This window comes from Dipodomys spectabilis, unplaced genomic scaffold (genome assembly GCF_019054845.1).
Source record: "Dipodomys spectabilis isolate Male_0828 unplaced genomic scaffold, ASM1905484v1 ptg000092l, whole genome shotgun sequence".
Taxonomy (NCBI): domain Eukaryota; kingdom Metazoa; phylum Chordata; class Mammalia; order Rodentia; family Heteromyidae; genus Dipodomys; species Dipodomys spectabilis.
In genome coordinates this window covers 9,807,778-9,826,171 of record NW_024870769.1, presented here as the reverse complement: position 1 = coordinate 9,826,171, position 18,394 = coordinate 9,807,778, and the positions used below count along the sequence as shown (strand labels likewise).

At 34.5% G+C, this 18,394-nt stretch overlaps 1 protein-coding gene across 1 annotated transcript in view; it reads left to right on the top strand.

Moving 5' to 3' along the window:
* Positions 1–18,394, top strand: part of LOC122112112 (zona pellucida binding protein) — a 115,357-nt gene that overhangs the window by 495 nt on the left and 96,468 nt on the right. The window contains exons 3-4 of the mRNA XM_042684964.1: positions 1,792–1,872; positions 14,253–14,378. Coding sequence (XP_042540898.1) covers positions 1,792–1,872; positions 14,253–14,378 — 207 coding nt within the window. The remainder of the gene's footprint in view (positions 1–1,791; positions 1,873–14,252; positions 14,379–18,394) is intronic.

Below are 18,394 nucleotides of genomic sequence, written 5' to 3'. Positions count from 1 at the left end.
CGGGCGCCCCGGGGGGGGGGCGGGCGGCGCGCTGTTCCCCAGGCAACCGCGGCGCCCCGGAGCAGTCGGCTTCCCGGGTCACGTGTTCCCCGTTCACAGACCGAAAAGCTTGTCTCACCCGGCCCTGACCACCCAGCTTTAGGTCGAGTAGCATAACCACGTTTGCCCAGGTGGGCGCGCGTTTTAATGTATGGACCTCCCGCGATAGCCACTCCTCCAGGTGTAACGTGTGCAGTGGCTCCACGAAGTCCACGGCTCGCCGCCCAGCTCCGCGGCCCAGCCTTCCTAAAACGACTGTGGTGTTGCCAAACCTGCGCGCAGCCCGCGGCTTTTAAGGCGTCTGTGGTGCGAGCGCGCCATCTGTCGGTGCCAGACGCAAGATGCAGCACCTGCGCGGATTTTCTTTTTTTTTTTTCTTTTCTAGTGTTGACAGGTGGAAGAACTGAAGTAGGTGTGTCCAAGTTTACTTAGGTAATTCTCGGATAGACGCTTAAGAAGGAACGGAGAGTTTAATGGAATTAGTTAACCTAGAAAGGTTTGGGGGGGGGGTGCGTTTCTTTGTCTTTACGTTCCATTATTTGTTTTTGTTTTTTTAAATAAATACAGAGAATACAGAATCCCACGTTGTCTGAGAATACAAAAAGACTTACTTGAAATGGTAAAACTTGTCCACAGAAGGGAGAAAGAAAAAGAAGTCATCTCCGAATATAAATGTGGAGAGAATCAGGGGTTAAGATGGAGTAAGGACAGAAATGGAGTTAATGGAGATCACGGGAGGAACAAACTTCAGACAGCTGGAAGGCAGAATGTTCTAAGAGAATAGCCTTTAAATTACCCTGTTGGTGAAAGATTTTCATTTTAAAATCTTGGAGTTTTTTTTCCCCCTTCAATAACAAAATTAGATCCATGAGGATGTAAGAAGTAGCATAATCATCTCGTATCTTAACATGTAAATTGTTAGTAGTAAAAGCTTGATACTGTGTAGCATTTCATAGTGAATACAATATTCCACCCAGTTTCTACAGTTGCATTGTAGGGCTTGAATTGATGTCAACCCCATTTTCAGGTGAGAAAAATGAAGCTCCTAGAGTTTAAAGTACGTGGCACAATTTGCACTTAAACTCAGGTCTGTAGCTTCTATTTCCACACTCTTAAACTTGACTAACTTGCTGCTGGTACATGGAAACAGTGCCTTGGAATGTTGCACTTGTATAATGCTTTCCCGTTTGTTCTGTTCACAACATTATGCCTATCAATATATTTATTTGACAGTGAATGGAGAATGTCAGAATATATTTCACAATCTTTTAATAGTTCCTATATGCAAGCTGTCATGCTTGGTAGTGATACTTAATAAATTGATATACATACAGATACATCAGTCAGTGAAATTTATCATTATGAATAAATTATGTATGTGCACAAATATGTACTACAATGTGGAATGAACATTAGAAGAGACTTGGTACTACTGTATTGTGACAGGCAAAAAATAAGAACAAGTGAGACCTGAAGGAGGAGAGATTATAATTTGGATCTGGAATGGTGGGAGATTGGGACTTGTAAAAGAAAATGTATGAGAAGATACAATAAAAAGCCAGGTGTGTAAGTAGGTTAGATTCATTAGAATGTGTGCATAGTGCTGGGACAGAGAAACAAGATGTCAAAGGAGACTGATTTATGATTCTTTCCTGGAGGCAACATCAAATATACTACAATATTCCACCACTTAAATATTTTGGAATTTGTTAGGAGGTAAAGTTTTGATCATTTGTTTTTGTTTTTCCATAGTTGAATATTTTGTTCGGTTACGAAGAGGTTTTCGCTTGACCCAGGAAACAGTGAAAATAGTGGGATCACCCTATAATCCAGGTATTACAAATGTAATTTCAGTAATTTTGAGAAATTTATTAGTATTTAACTATATCTACTTGTTCCAGTCTCCTAAGCTCCTTTTCCTTCTGCAGAAAAGAATTAAAAGCAGATGTTGGCAGTGTATGCCTATAATCCTAGTACTCAGCAGGCTGAGACAGGAAGATCTTGAATTCCAGACAATCCTGAGCTACCACAGACTAAGACCCTGTCTCAAAAAACATACATACTCAAGAAAATGAATTAAAATTGTTTCATATCAATCTTCTGGGTCTAAATCAGTGTGCTATAACTGCTTTTTTTTTTTAAAAAAAAAGGGGTTACAATTACATGGGCAGGATAATGCGTACATTTCTTACCAAGCATTGCAGCCTCCTCCTTTGGTTTACCCTTCACATCCCTTCCCAGCCTCCCCCTTCCCCCCCAATCCCAATCCTTCTCCTTCCTCCCCCTTGCCCCCCCCAAGTGTATGAAGGATAATATTTCTGTTACCTCAAGTTCCCTGTAATGTTTTTCTTTGTTATGTAACACACGCTATGATGTTAAATGTGGGCAGTTTGATAGTAAATTTGATATTCCATTTGAAAAATGGGATCTATATATCATAAAAATCTGGCATTTTCAAGATTTGATGTGACGCATAAGAACTACATTTTCAATTTTTACATTTTTAGGTGCCAGTCCTATGGCTTGAACTCAGGGCCTGGGGTGGTTTCCCTGAGTTTTTAGTTTGCTCAAGGCTAGTGCTCTGTCATTTGAACACAACTTCACTTTCAGCTTTATTTGGAGTTTATTGGAGATAAATCTTCTGGGCTTTCCTGCCTGGGCTGGCTTCAAATTGTGATCCTTAGATCTCAGCCTCCTGCATATTTAGGATTATATGTGTGAGCAACTGGTGCCCAGCAACATTTTCATTTTTTATTAGTTTAAATTTATTTGCCATAAAATGTCTCCTTTACTATTTCTCCTTTAATATGTATAGTTCAATCATTGTAGTGTCTTGACAAGCTTAGACAACAAACAGCACTATCTAATCTCACATTTTTAATCACTGTCAATAGAAGCACTATAGTCATTAAGGAGTCACTGTCCAGGCCCTGGATACCACTTAACTACTCTTGGTTTAGAATTGTGTGTCGTGTGTGGCCTTTTGTGTCTGGCTTGTTTCACTTAATATAATGTTGAGGCTCATTCCTGCTGTATCATCCTTTTTTTTTTTTACAAGTCCTAGAGCTTGAACTCAGGGTCTGGACACTGTCCTTGAGCCTCTCTGTGCTCAAGGCCAGCACTCTACCACTTGAACTACAGTGTCACTTCTGGCTTTTTCTGTTTATGTGGTACTGAGAAATCAAACCTAGAGCTTCAGGCATGCTTAGGCATGCATTCTACTGCTAAGCGACATTCACAGACCCTATATCATTCATTTTTATGGCTGAATAATGTTGTTTTGTATGTGATTCTATACTTTCACTTCTCTTAGTAGTAAGAATGATGGTGAAATTGCTAATGATATTTTTAACGTTTTTGCAGAAATGCCAAAGTAACTTTCGAAGCATTTAAAGTACTGCTTGTATTCAAACAAGCAATGTATGTAGGTTCAGATTTTTCTACATGCACATATTCTAGTGTATGTGTGCATGTGTCATGTGTGTGGGGTGGAGGGTTATTTTGCTGTGGCTTTGAATCGCATTTCTTTGTGGATTATAGCCATTCTAATGTGTGCATGCGTTTGTTATAGCCATTCGTGTGTGTGTGTGTGTGTGTGTGTGTGTGTGTGTGTGTGTGTGTGTGTATGTGTCACATGTTGGGGGGGTTATTTTGCTGTGGCTTTGAATTTTAAACAGGTTGTGAACTTTATGGGTTTTTTTGCTATTTAAATCTCCTTTTTTTGGCAGAAAAATTTGCCTATTCAAGTTCTATGCCTTTCTTAATACTTTGTTGTTTTTGATGAGTTGTAGAGTTCTTTGTGAATTCTCACTGTTAAGAGTCTTATCAGATTGATGATTTACAAATATTTTCTTCCATTCTGTGGAATGCATTCTGATTTTCAAACTCACAACTCCTCTGCCTTCCCCTTAGTGCTGGAATTACAGCTGTGATGCCATACCCATTGTATTTTCACTTAGTTAATGTGTCTTTTGAAACACACATTTTAAACTTTGATAAAATCTAATTTTATTTATGAAGTATAAGAAATTATTTTCTAATCATTAGTCACAGTTTATATCTTTTTGTTTCCTTGTAAGAGTGACATAGTTTTAGCTCTTACATTTAGGTCTTTGATCTATTTGATTTAATTATTGGTTATGATCAAACTCATTCTTTAATATATGGTTATCTTCCTGTTCTAGTACTGCTTATTAAAGAGACTCTTCTCTCCTCATTGGATTATCTTGGTGCCATTATTAGAAAACAATTAAGAGGTGAGAACCAGTGGCTTATGCCTGTAATCCTGGCTATTCAGGAGGCTGAGACCTGAGGATCCAAGTTTGATGCCTGCCCAGGCTGGAAAGTCCATGAGACTCTCCTCTCTAATTAAGCACTAAAAAAGCCAGAGAGCCAAAAGTGGAGGTGTGACTCAAGTGGTAGAGGGCTAGCCTTTAGTATAAAAGCTAAGGAACAGTGCCCAGACCCTGAGTTCAAGACCCCAAACCAGCAAAAGAAAAAACAAAAACCAACAAAAAAAATCCCCAAAACAATTAGAGACAATTATGTAGGTTTATGTATGGAATATTCTATTCTAATAGTCTGTAGGTATGCCTATTTCTATGTTCATACCTTGTTGCTTTATATGAAATTCAGAAATGATTAAATGTAAGTCCTTTCAGTTTGTTCTTTTTAAGATGATTATGGCTTGTATATGGCTTTTTTTTTTTTTTTGCAATTGCTTGTTAATTCTATAAACAGGAGTGTCAATTTCTGTAAAAATATCCATTGGGTTTCAAATAGGAATTGCACTGAATCTCTAGGTCAAATTAACAATATTAAGCTTTCCATTCTGTGAACATGAAATGCCTATTTAAGTCCAATTTCTCTTCATGATGCTTTATAGTATACCTACTACATTACTTTTCTTAAATTTATTTCTAAATATTTTATTATTTTGGTGTTATATGTAATGTTGAATTGTTTATTGTCAGCTTATAAAAGTACAATTATATTTTCATGTTGATATCATAACCTGCCAGCTTGCTTAATTCATGTACTTGCTCTAATTTTTGGAGGGGATTTCCTAAGACTTTTTTTTCTTGTGTGTGTGTATGTGTGTGTGTTTTGTCAGTGCTAGGGCTTGAACCCAGGGCATTAGAGCTGTCCCTGAGCTTTTTTGCTCAAGGCTAGTTATCTACCACTTGAGTCACAGCTCCACTTCCAGCTGTTTTGGTAGTTAATTGGAGATAGAGTCTCATGGACTTTCCTGCCCAGTCTGGCTTCAAATCATGATCCTTAGATCTTAGCCACCTGAGTGCTAGAATTATAGATGTGAGCTACCAAACACCTGGCTTCGACATCTTTAAATATGGTTATGTTTCTTACTTTCCAATATTAATGCCTAGTTTTCTTGCCAGTTGTTTCAGTTAGAATCTGCAGTTCAGTATTGATGATATCAAATATCCATTTTGCATCTGACCTTAGAAAGGAAAGGTTTCAGTTTTCACCATTAAGTATGGTCTGAACTATGAGCACATAAGTATTTTACACATACCTTTATTTAGGGTACTGGGGTTTGAACTCAGGAGCCCTGTATTTGCTAGGCAAGTGATCTACCACTTGAGCCACTCTAATGTCCTTTTTTGTGTTAGTTACTTTTTGAGATAAGATATTAGTCTATGCCCAGACTAGATGTGTAGCTGGAATGATAAATATATACTACCTCACCCAGCTATTGGCCATAATTGAGTCTAGTGAACTTTTCTTGCCCAAGTTAGCATCTATGATTCCCTGATCTATGACAGTCACCTAAATATAGCTAGAATTAGATTGAGCTACTACACTTGGCTTTTAATGTTATTAATGTTATTAATCAGGTTGAAGGAGTTTCTTTCTGTCACTAATTTCTTGAATGTTTTTATTATGAAATAATGTTAGATTTTGTCAAATTTATTTTACATATATAGAAATGGTTATTTGGCTTTTGTCTTTTATTCTATTAATATGCAATGTGTGGATTGATTTTTATAGTTTCAACTAACATTGCATTCTTGGGATTAATCACATTTGATTATAATCTGTAGATCTGGTTGCTAGCTTTTGAGGATTTTTATGACTATTCATGAGGGAAATTTGTCTGTTGTTTTGTGTGCTACCTTTGATTATGGTTTTAGGGTGTGCGATTAGCTACATAGAACAAGTTTAGATGTCTTCCTTTCTCTTCTGTAGTTTGAAAGAGTTGTGAAGAATTATACTAATTCTTTTTTGTTTGGTAGAATTCACCAGTGAATTAGCTGTTGCTAACTTTGTGCAAATTGTTTTGAAAACTAATGTTTCCCCTTTTTATGTCTCATTTAGTCATCATATTTTTATTAATTGAGGATCCGTTGTGTGTGATTAGTTGCTTCTCTTTGTTGTGATCACAAGTCTTTATGGATTTTGCCTGAAAATGTATTTGAGGAAGATCTCTTTGAGTTTATTTAACTGAAAATATTGAGCTTCTTGTTCTTTTTTAAAATTCATTTTCAATTATTTATTTTTAAATTTTATTGTAAAGGTATTGTACAGAGGGGTTATTGTTACATAAGTAAGGCAATGAGTTCTTGTTGAATATTGTTACCCTCCTCTTGTTTTTCTCCCAATTTCCCTTACCTCAAATTGTAAAGTTCATTTCCAGCATAGTGTCTCGTATTGCTGTTGCATTGGTTCACCCTTTGTCCTTTTTCTTACCGTTTTCTTATTCCCCTTCTTGTAGATTCAAATTTTCATCAATTTGAGGAAATTTTTCTCATCATTTGTTTATATATTCTTTGTGTCCCTATTTTTTCCCACGACTCTCATTATGTGTGTATTCATTTGCTTGATGATTTCCCTCTTGTTTCTTAGTCTCTGTTCATCTATCTCTATTCACTGGATAGTCCCCAAATGATTTATCCTTGTCTACCTAATCTACATATTTTTTGCCTTACTAATATAGTGTTGTTTAAACTTGTGTTTGCGAACCCAGAATTTCTTTTTAGTTCTTTATCTATTTCTTAATTCAGAAAATTTTTCTAATGAGAGATACCTTTCCATAGGTAATTTTATCATTTTTTTTTTACCATATTTAAAATATCTAATTTAATATATGAATCCAATAAGCTCGATGTTTGGTCTTTCTTAGCATCATTTTCAAATGGTTATTTTTTGTGTATATATTCATATTCCTTTATCTTAGTGTACTTTGGGTTTTTTAAGTTGGAAATTGGACATTTTAAATAATATAATATAGTGATTTTATAAATAAGACTTTGTGTTCTTTCCAAGGTAGTTTGTTTAGTGAGTTTTCTGAATTAATTCCTTAAATTATGTATTCTTTATCATATTTAACCACTTGAAGCTCAGTTAACTGAGGCTAATGATTACATAGAAATTTCATTAAACACAGTGGTTAATCAGTCCTTTATTCTTTGCTGAGGGTTTCTGTATACATGTTTGGCATATGTTTATTTTTGTGGCCAGGCAGTTAACAGTTCTTCCTTGACATTAACTTTATGCTGTGTGTAGAACTTCATTTTGTCAGAGGCTATAACTTGAGATTTCCTGATGTTTATTGAGCATAAACACTGTCCTGGGTATGCAGACAGTCCTATGCATATAGGAAAGCTTCTATTAGGAATGTGTCAGAACATTCTGCACTAAAGTTCTGTAGGAATATGTCAGAACTCTGTTGTGGAAATGTAGTTCTGTGAGAATGTCATTCACTAACTTTTTCTCTTAAGCTTTTTGGTTAATTTAATGCTTTACCCAACTATACCCATTGTATTAGGTTGTCTCCAAGTCATGTAAGCAGCTTGAGAATAGGATCTTTTAGGACAGTGCTTGACATGTCCAGTAATGGAAGTTCTTGGGCTTGAAGGCGTTCTAATCTTGCCTGCCTCCCTCCAGTGACTTCCAGGCTGATCAATCTCCTTATAACTTCAGATCGTTATTTTTCAAGGATGTATAGAGCTTGGAAGAGTGTATAGAAACAGGGAAAGTTTAAATGCTACAAGGTCACTGTTCTTACCAAGTATATATTAGCTTGATAGATTTCTCTAACTATCCAAAAGAAATATCTCACAATTTGGGAGGCTGTGTCCAAAGTAGGTGCTTGATAGAGCTGATTCTTCTGAAGGCCATGAGGGAAAGATACTGTTGCAGATGGCCATCTTCTTCCTAGATGTATTACTGTTGTCTTCTGTATTTGTGCATCCAAATTTCTATTTCATAAAGATGTCAGTCATATTGGATTGGGACCAAGACTAATAAGTTAATTTCACTTTGGCTTCTTTGGAAAGATTTATCTCCAAATAAATTCACATTCTCATATACTAGGTATTAGGACTTAAATATGTAAATGGAGTAGAAGAGGGAATAGTTCAACCTGTTATACTGATATTCAATTCCTAGATTGCTAAAAGTCTCACTAATTTGTAGAGTTTTGAAAATGCTTGTTTACATTACCTTTATTAAAGAGATAAGTTTTGGAATGTTTTACCGCTACTATTTTCACTGATTTTCCCAACTGCACCTTTTAAACTTCTTTTAAAGCAGTTATTTGTAACTGCTTTGCCTTTTTTGTTACTGCTTTATTGTATTAGATAATATTAAATTTACTTGTAAAACAGTTTTAATATTTTAATCCAGTAGGCAGTGTCTATAATAGGCGGATTATTTTAATTTTTTTTAGATTGATATTTTGCTAGCTCCATAGTACAGTGTATGACTGATTTCAATTTATTTTAACTTATTTTTTTTGTGCTTAGAACTTCTTTAGTTTCTTCTGTCATGCAGGGTCCTAGCATCCATCCTCTATATTGACCATTTTTCTGTTCTGTTTAACTTTTGACTTAATTTTTTTTTGGGAGGGGTCATTTGTGGGGCTTGTACTCTGGGTCTGGATGCTGTCCCTGAGCTCTTCAGCTCAAGGCCAGCACTGCACCACTTGAGCCACAACACCACTTCTAGTTTTCTGGTGGTTATTGGAGGTAAGAGTCTCATGGGTTTTCCTGTCTGGGCTTTGAACCACTATCCTCAAATCTCAGCCTCCTGAGTAGCTAAGATTGCAGGGATGATCTACCAGCACCCAGCTGACTTAATTTTTTTTTTAGTTCAGTTTTCTGTTTTTATTTACTCCCATAATTTATGCAGTATCATTTGTTTAGAGATTTGTTACACTTTCAGTTTACTTATTTTTTAGTGTGTGGGATGAATACCATTTCATATATATCTTTTTTTGTTTTTTTACCTGCTCAGAAATTTTTTAAAATTTTATTTTATCGTAAAGATGCTGTGTGGAAGGGTTATAATTACATGAGTAAGGTAATGAGTACATTTCTTGTCGAGCATTGTTACCCCCTCCTTTGTTTGTTTCCTAGTATCTCTTACCTACTTCCTCAGTCCTCACCTCCCCCAACTTGTAAACTTCATTTCCAATACAGTCTCTCGTGAATATCATTGTTGCAATGGGTCATCCTTTATTCTTGTTTCAGCATTTGTTATTTCTTTTCCCCTCTCCAATTTGATAAATGTATATATAAGATGCAGGGTACCAAAATAAAATACAGTGAAACGGGATAATACCATAGGGGGAAGAACATACAAAAGTAACAAAAAAATAACATTGTAAATTAACAACAACAACAACAAAGAAAAACTCTTGTGTCCCTATCTATCTTGGGGTTCATTTCACTTAGCATCATCTTTTATGGTCATATGTACATAGCTTTTGAGCTTTTCTGATCATCTGATAAGATTACCCTAGACGTATACTTATTATTGCAAATAAGGGAAATCATGGGATCTGTGTATCTTTAGGTCTGGCATACTCCACTTAATATGATTTTTTTCCAAGTCTTTCCATTTCCTAATAAATGGCCTGCTTCGAAATTTTATGAGTCTTTTAAATCTAGGAGAAGTTCAGCCTCATAGGACCTGAGTTGTTTTTAAGCTTGCTAAGATAGTGCTTTTAAGTATCTATACCAGGTCATATCTTTTGCAGCTGAGGTTGAGTGCTCCCATATTTCTATATCCCGACCAGCACAAAATGGTTCCGTTGGTCCTAATAGTAAATATAGATTACCAGCTGGCACCAGTGGTTGTCACCTGTAATTCTACATTCTTAGAAGACTGAGATATGAAGATCAGGTTTGAAGCTAGCCCAGGCAAATAGAAGAGACTTTTAAATCTTCACTTAACCAGCAAAAAGGTAAAAGTGGAGGTATAGCTCAAGTGGTAGAGTACCAATCTTGAGAGAAAAAGCCAAATGAGAGCAAGAGAAAGTGAGTTCTGGTAATAGTTAAGAGTTCAGTTTTACGCTTTTATTTTGTGCTTTTAGTATTGAATGATTTAAGGTATTATTTTACATTTGTTTAACAGTTTACCTTAAGGCCTTTAGTTTACTTGGATTTTATTTTTGTTTATTTTGTGAGATATAAACTTAAGTTCAACTAGCATGTATATTGAGATAACATTTTACCATAAGTTACTAATAATCTGTGTTTTCTCTAAGGAAAACAGATCTCTCACTATCAGTGTTTTATATTTAGTTTTCCTCTAAATAAATGTTATTTTTTGTTCATATACCATACTACTGTATTTAATTAATGTAAGTTTGTAACATTTCTATAATTTGTATTTTTACTCTTTTCTTTTGTAGAATTGTTCTATGTTTAAAGTTCTAATCTTCCAAATACATTTTAAAAATCTGTATACAGTGTTTTTTGAAACATTTTGGTGACATGTGACTTTATTTATATACATAACTATGATATATTAGCATTTTAAAATTGTTTAACTGTACTCTCCTGTGTTTATGGTACTACATGAGTAAAATCACAATCACAAAGGCATTATAGTGCTATTATCTTTTTTTACTATTTTTTATTTTAATTTCATTGTCAATGTGTTGTACAGAGGGCTTACAGTTACATAAGTAAGGTACTGAGTACATTTCATGTTGAACTTGTTACCCCCCTCCCTCATTAGGGCAGAGACTGTGGTAATTACACTCAGATCAGAGGAGAGACCAGTTGTCATACTGAGAGGTGAAAATTTATTAAAGAAGGATTTATTATGGAAGTTAGAACAAAAGGAGAGTCAAACAGATACAAGAAAAAGAAGAACAGGAATTAATGAAAGAGACTACAAAAGAGTTTTGGAGCTGAGCACTGGTGGCTCATCTAGTAATTTTAGCAACTCAGGAAGCTGAGACCTGGAAGATTTCAGTTTTGAGGCCAATCTGGGCAGAAAAATCTTGATGTCCAATCACCAGCAAAAAGTTGGATTGGAGGGGTGGTTCAAGTAGTTGAGTGCCAACTATGAGCAAGCAAACCAAGTGAGTGCAAAGCCTCTGACTTATAGCCCTTGATTAAAAAAAAAAAATCGAGTAATAGAGTACTGAATAAAGTCAAATGCTGTCTTTGAAACGATGAATAGACAAGTATTTGGCAAATGTTTTCATGAGAAAATTATGAAAGTACAAAAATATTGTAAGTAAACAAAATAAAACCATAATCTGAAAGTCTTAATAATAAACTTGAATAACTGCTATAATACAAATTTCAAGATATAATTAAATTACTTAGTAAACTGGGAACCAGTTAAATTGAGCCTATTGGTCATCCAGATTTTGTTTTCCTGTTCTCCCCTTTGCCATGAAAGGAGGTGAGAGAAGGTTAATATAGTCAAAATATTTTATGTACATGTGTGAAAATGGAACAAGGAAACTGGATGAAACTGCTTTGGCAAGTACAGGGGGAGTAAAAATGAGAGAGAATAAAGAAAGGATAATTCTAATCAAGATACGTTGTATACACAAATGAGCATGTTAAAAAATGAAATACCTGTACAACAAACGGATACCAATTAAAAAGACATATTCAGTAAACTGAACTATGTACTTAGAGAAATTTATTGTTTAATTATATTTTTATTATCTATAAGTGGTTGTACAAAGGAGTTACCATTCAACAAATCTGTTTATAAGTACAATCTATTTAGAAAGTTTGCTTGGTGGTTCCTTTTTTTTTTTTTTGGGCAGTCTTGGGGCTTGAACTCTGGACCTAGGTGCCATCCCTGAGCTCTTCAGCTCAAAGTGAGCTCTACCACTTGAACCATAGCACCACTTCTGGTTTTCTGGTGGTTAATGGAGATAAGAGTCTCGTGGGCCTTCCTGCCTAGTCTGGCTTTGAACCGCGATCCTCAATCTCAACCTCCGGAGTAGTTAGGTTTACAGGTATGGGCCACTGGTGCCCAGCCTGCTTGGTTCTTTTCATGTGGCAGTGACAACTTTAGAGATCTACCTGTTACCTTGGTATAGCTCTGAACAAAATGCCTGAAAGAACAGCTTACAGGAGGAAAGATTTATTTTAGCTCAGGCTTGAGAGGGTTCAGTCCATGGTCACTAAGATCAATGTTTGTGGACCTATATTCAGTGTATTGAACACCTACCCTAGTAGCTACAGCTTGGGACAGAGGCTCTTCACCTTATAGTGGCTAGAAAGAAGACATGAAGGACATACCCAATTAACCTACTTCCTTAATCTAGTCCCACTTTCTAAAGTATCCAGAATCTGAATATATAGCACCAATATCTGAGGACCCCAGTGTTGAACATGGAAGCCTATGGGAGCATTTCATATTCAAAGTATAATGCCTCAGGTACTACATAATAATGAATATTAAATATATAATAGTACTAAACACTTGACATGATGAAGACAAAAGGTATCAGTGGAAATTTTTATATAGTTACATTTATGAACATAGTTTTGAGGATTGAGGAAATTTGCAAATTGAGGTCAACAAAGATTAAATAAAAAAGAAGGACTTATTATAATGGGTCAACCTGTATCCTTATTTAAGCATTTTGTTATTTCTCTTCTCCTCCCCAAATAGAAAAATGTATATACAAGATGCAGACAACCAGAATCAAATATTGTGAAAACAAGAGTTATACCATGGGGAAGAACATACCAAAGAAACAAACAAATCACATAGTACATTAGAAATACGTTAAAAACAATAGCAAGAAAGAAAAAAACCACTTGTGTCCCTATCTTGAGGTTCATTTCGCTTAACATCATTTTATATGTTCATATGTAGCTTTTGACCTTTTCTGCTTGTCTTAGCGTATTTCTACTATATATTATATATATACTACATATACTATATATGTGTGTATATATATATATATATATATATATATATATGGACCTATTAGAAATGACCAGTTAACCTCATTCAATTAAAAAATTCAGGAAGAAAAATTCAAATGATTATCTTAACCAAGATAGAAAAAAGTTGTTAAGATTCACTAACAAATGATGATTTTAAAACAACAACAATAACAACAACAAGAATAGAAGGGAAAACATGAAAGGATATGGCTACCAAAAAGTATGTCAATATTCTTCATGCTCTATAGTAAAACTTTACAGGAGGTTTATTAACTTGCGTAACAGAATTTGATTCTCAACCCCTTTTTATTTTGTTACTTTAAAAATATATTTGCATAGAGTGAATTAGTGAAGAGTTAACGTGTAGTTCTAAAATTGTTGGAACTCTTTCTGAAAGCTTGCTTACCAGTAAACTCAAAATAATTGAATATTTACAATTTTTCTTTTATATCTTATAAACTATGCTACTTTGATTTATCATGACTGTATAAATTTTAAAACAGATTGAGAGAAAATGCTTAATATTTAAGATAAAGTATGTATTTGTTGACTTTCTAATCACATTCTTATTTTCATCCAGTTCTTTGTTATAATCACTATAATGTATTGTTCCTCTAATCTAAACTTACTTATGCACTCCATATGATGTCTTGAAAGCAAATGAAGTCTAGAAATAAAATTATCTTAATACTCTGTAATTGTAATTACACTGAGAATAATGTGTGAGTCTCTGAATAAAGAGAATGTATTGTCTTCAAATTGAAGACACACACACACACACACACACACACACACACACACACACACACTTACAAATCTACACGTACATACATGTGCATAGACAAAATATATTGTATTTCTTTAGTGTTAATTAGTTGTATGCAATGGAATTTAGTTATTATCAGGATATTTTAAGAAGAATCCAAAGAAATTCTGTACAAAAATGTAACCCAAGCTGCAAAAGATGTAAGGTATTATCTAGCAATAATGAGCATAAAATACTATTGGAATATTTTAATATTGTATTTTCAGTGAGTGTATATGTCATGCTCCATCAAAAGAGTCCACATGTGCTATGTGTAACCAAGAGACTACGAAATGCTGAACTGATAGACCCATCATTCCAATGGCATGGGCCAAAAGGAAAAATTGTTTCAGGTAGGTAGGATTTCATTTCACTTCTCATAATTAAATAGATCTATCTGAAATGTGTTCAGAAGTACAAGAATATTTGTATCTCATAAATTTATCCATTTCCTCAATTCTTTCCCTTGTAATCTCCTTCAAAAGTACCAGTGTGGATGTGTTACCATATTTTTCCTCATCTTGCTTTATTCAGTATAGTATAGAGATACACTAGAAGATTGAGTCTTTCATAGACTTCCCTAAACATCACTTCCAAAAATATTTTTGCCTAACAGAAATCACTATTTGTACAACTGATTTGATAATTATATTCTCTATTTTACCTTGTTATATCATTTTGAAAGATATATTTCACCTTTGTTTTAAAGTTTTAGTTTCATAAAAGCTAATTTATTCTAAAAGTTATTAACTGGTTTTATTCCCCCATATTTGTTAGCAATACAGATTAATGAATTTTAATCCTAAAGATCTGTTCAATGAGATGTTTTTCTTAGAGGAAGTTTTCTTTGTAAACCCTTAGAGGAAGGTTCTTTTGGTAACCTTTGGTATTTTGAGATACTACTTATGGATTCATTCCTGTGGACTTCATTATCTTAGATGGAAGAAAATATAGTCAATGTTTATTTTGAATAGGTTTTTAATTTCTGTGTTTTTGTAGTTGAGGGATGTTCATTTTATAGGATTTATGTTGATTCTAAATATCTCAAGTTTTAACTAGTTAATCTATATTTTAGGTCAGGTAGTTGTTCTTTTTTAAGTTAGTTATTCAGTTCTTATTTAGTCGGTGACTACCTAGTGGATGCTGTTGTGCTAGGTTATGTGGGAGATAGAAAGATACAATCTATATCAACTATTGTGACATAGTTATGCTCTGTGCTCATGAAATTGACAGGAATCAATAAAAGAAATCTTGAGTTTGAGCAGCTAAATAGTCCAGATGTGAAGGTACTGAATACTAAAATATAATTGAATTTTATTTTCATGCTATAATAGCAACATACAGTGTAATTCAAAGATTTAACATATATTAAAGTGCTCTTTAAATTAAAAAAAATAAGAATGCTTAAGTATGGGACTTTTCTATTGTGTTTATTTTTTTTTATTTGGAAATTAAAATTTGAGACATTTCCTTATTTAAAATGTCATACTAGAGCCAGGCAGTGGTTCATGCTTTTAATACTATCTACTCAAGAGGCTGAGATCTGGAGTATTGTGATTTGAAACCAGCATAGAAAAGAAAGTCTGCTAGATTTGATCTCCAGTATAACTAGCTAAAAGCAAGATAGTAAGATGATTCAAATGGTAGAGCGCTAGCTGTGAGTAAGTGTAATGAGCTTAAGGCTTCTGAGTTCAAGCCCCAGTTCCTCCCCCATAAAAGAGCATACTATCTTGCTGTTTATATTTCATAATATAGTACGTAGTTTAACTCTTAAATGAGAACATGGGAGAAATAGTTTATTTTATTTACTTCCATAATGGAAAAATAATGTGTATTTAGAAATGTAATTGTTCCTAAGCAAGCGTAATTGCTCTATACTTTGGTCATTTTAGGAGTATTCCAAAGATAGTTTGACTAAAATTGAGATGAGAAAATCATATAATTATGTAATTATATGCACATTCATTTAGAAAGATATATTACTGAAATGTAAAGGTTATGGGATAAGTTTGGTTTTGTCTTTTGCATAAAGATCCTCAGATTTCCACATTGTTTCCTTATTTCCTTGAATGTTTTAATTTTTACCTAAGAACTACTTACCATAGTAAGTAGTAGCTTTAATTATTCCCAGTCTTCTGTCAGTAATCCAGATTGTCATTTTCATTATCTTTGATAACCTAAAACCTCAATGAAATTATAATCCTGAGAGGTTTATAGTTATTCTGTCTCAACACCTCTGATAGATACAGTAGAAAATCTAAAAGAAAAATAAGCTATAATCTAAACTTTTGTTATTTTTCTTAAAATGACATAGCAATTCTGTTCTTAGTATTTTGAGTGATTACTTGTTGAGTGATTACTTTTATTCAACAAGTACCTAAGTCTGTACTCACCTTATGATTCCAACTTCTTAATATACAGCTGAAATACAACTAAGCTCCTTTTCCTTAGTAGCTCAGTGTCAATTCTTTTACTAAGCCCTGAGCTATAGGTAAGAAGAATCTTGATTTCCTAGTGCTGGTAAAATAGGCCAGTTGACTTTTCTTCTCAGTGAAAACACTGAATCTTCAACACAAGTTAAGACATTTTTTTGCTGGGCCCTGGGGTCTCATGTCTGTAATCCTTGCTACTCAGGAGGCTAAGGTATAAGGAGTTCAAAGCTAGCCTGGGCAGGAAAGTATGCGAAACTCGTATCTCTACTTAACCAGCAGAAAAGCCAAAAGTAGAGTTGTGTCTCAAATGGTAGAGCCCTTAGCCTTGAATGAAAACAATCAAGAACATTGCCTAGGCCCTGAGATAAGCCTCAGGACCTATATAAAAGAGATATGCCTTCTTTTCCTTGTGATGTTGACTGTATGTTTTTAGTGTTGGCTCTAGCAACATGCTTAACTTTCATCAGTCTTTTTCAGAGGACTACCTTTTGTTTTCATTGATTTTTCTGTTTTTAACTATTGATTTCTTGTATCGGTATTGTTTTCTTAGTTTTGTTTGCTTTGTGTTTAATTTGTTCAGGTTTTTGTTTTCAGATTGTAGCATTCTAGGTTGGCACTTTAAAAATAAATTTCCAATGAAAGACAAAGAGAAATGGAGTGTGTTAGGCTTCAGTTTGAGCCAAAGGCCTTCATGTGGGACTTGATCTTTCAGCATCCTGAAACTATATAATTTTTGTTAATATAATTTTTAATAACAAGTCTACTGTAATTCTTATTTGTTTCTGAAAAAAATGTGACTTTTTCTTATATGAAGCTGTTTTCCTTGCTTTTTGTTTTATAAGTGTATATTGTGTTTGTTTTTTATGTTCATTCTCCTTGATGTTGTCTAAGAATTTTGATCTGTAGTTTGATGTCTATCATTAATTTTTGGAAAATGTCAACCATTATCTCTTCAGATATTCTTTTTCTTTTGTTGGTTCTGGGGCTTGAACTCTGGGCTTGGGTGTTGTCCCTGCACTCTTCAGCTCAAGGCGAGTGCTCTGCCGCTTGAGACACAGTGCCACTTCTGGTTTTCTAGCGGTTTATTGGAGACAGGAGTTTCATGGGCTGGCTTTGAACTATGATCCTCAGATCTCAGACTCCTGAGTAGCTAGGATTACAGGCTTGAGCCATCTACACCCAGCTCTTCAGCTATTCTTTTTTTTTTCTTTCTTTTTATTGTGAAAATAATGTACAGAGGAGTTACAATTACATGGGCAAGATAATGAGTACATTTCTTATCAAGCATTGTAGCCTCCTCCTTTGTTTCCCCTTCCCGTCCCATCTTCCTCCCGCCACCCCACCCAAATCCCCCTCACCACCAAAGTTGTAAAGTTTGTTTTCGACATAACTACTTGTATGTCTCATTGTTGCAATGGATCCACCTGTATCCCTATTTAAACGATTTGTTTTTCCCTTCCCCTCCACAAATTATAACAACATCAAATATAGTGAAAGCAGGGGTTATACTGTGGGAGAGGAACATAAAGCAACAAAGAAATAATCTTATAAATGTGTTAGAAACAAATGCATGAAAGAAAAAATCATTTGAATACATATCTTAGGGTTCATTTCCCTAACATCAACTTATCTGACCTTTTCTGCTTGACTCAGACATATACTAGTTATTGCAAATAAGGGAAACCATGGGACCTATGTTTCTTTGGGTTTGGCTTACTTCACTTAATATAATTTTTTCCAAGTCTTTCCATTTCCTAACAAATGGGGCAATGTCATTCTTTCTGATGGAGGCATAGAATTCCATTGTGTATATATACCACATTTTCTTGATCCATTCATCTACTGAGGGGCATCTGGGTTGGTTCCATATCTTAGCTATGGTAAATAATGCTGTAATAAACATAGTTGTGCTGGTAGCTTTAGTGTGGTCTTGTTTG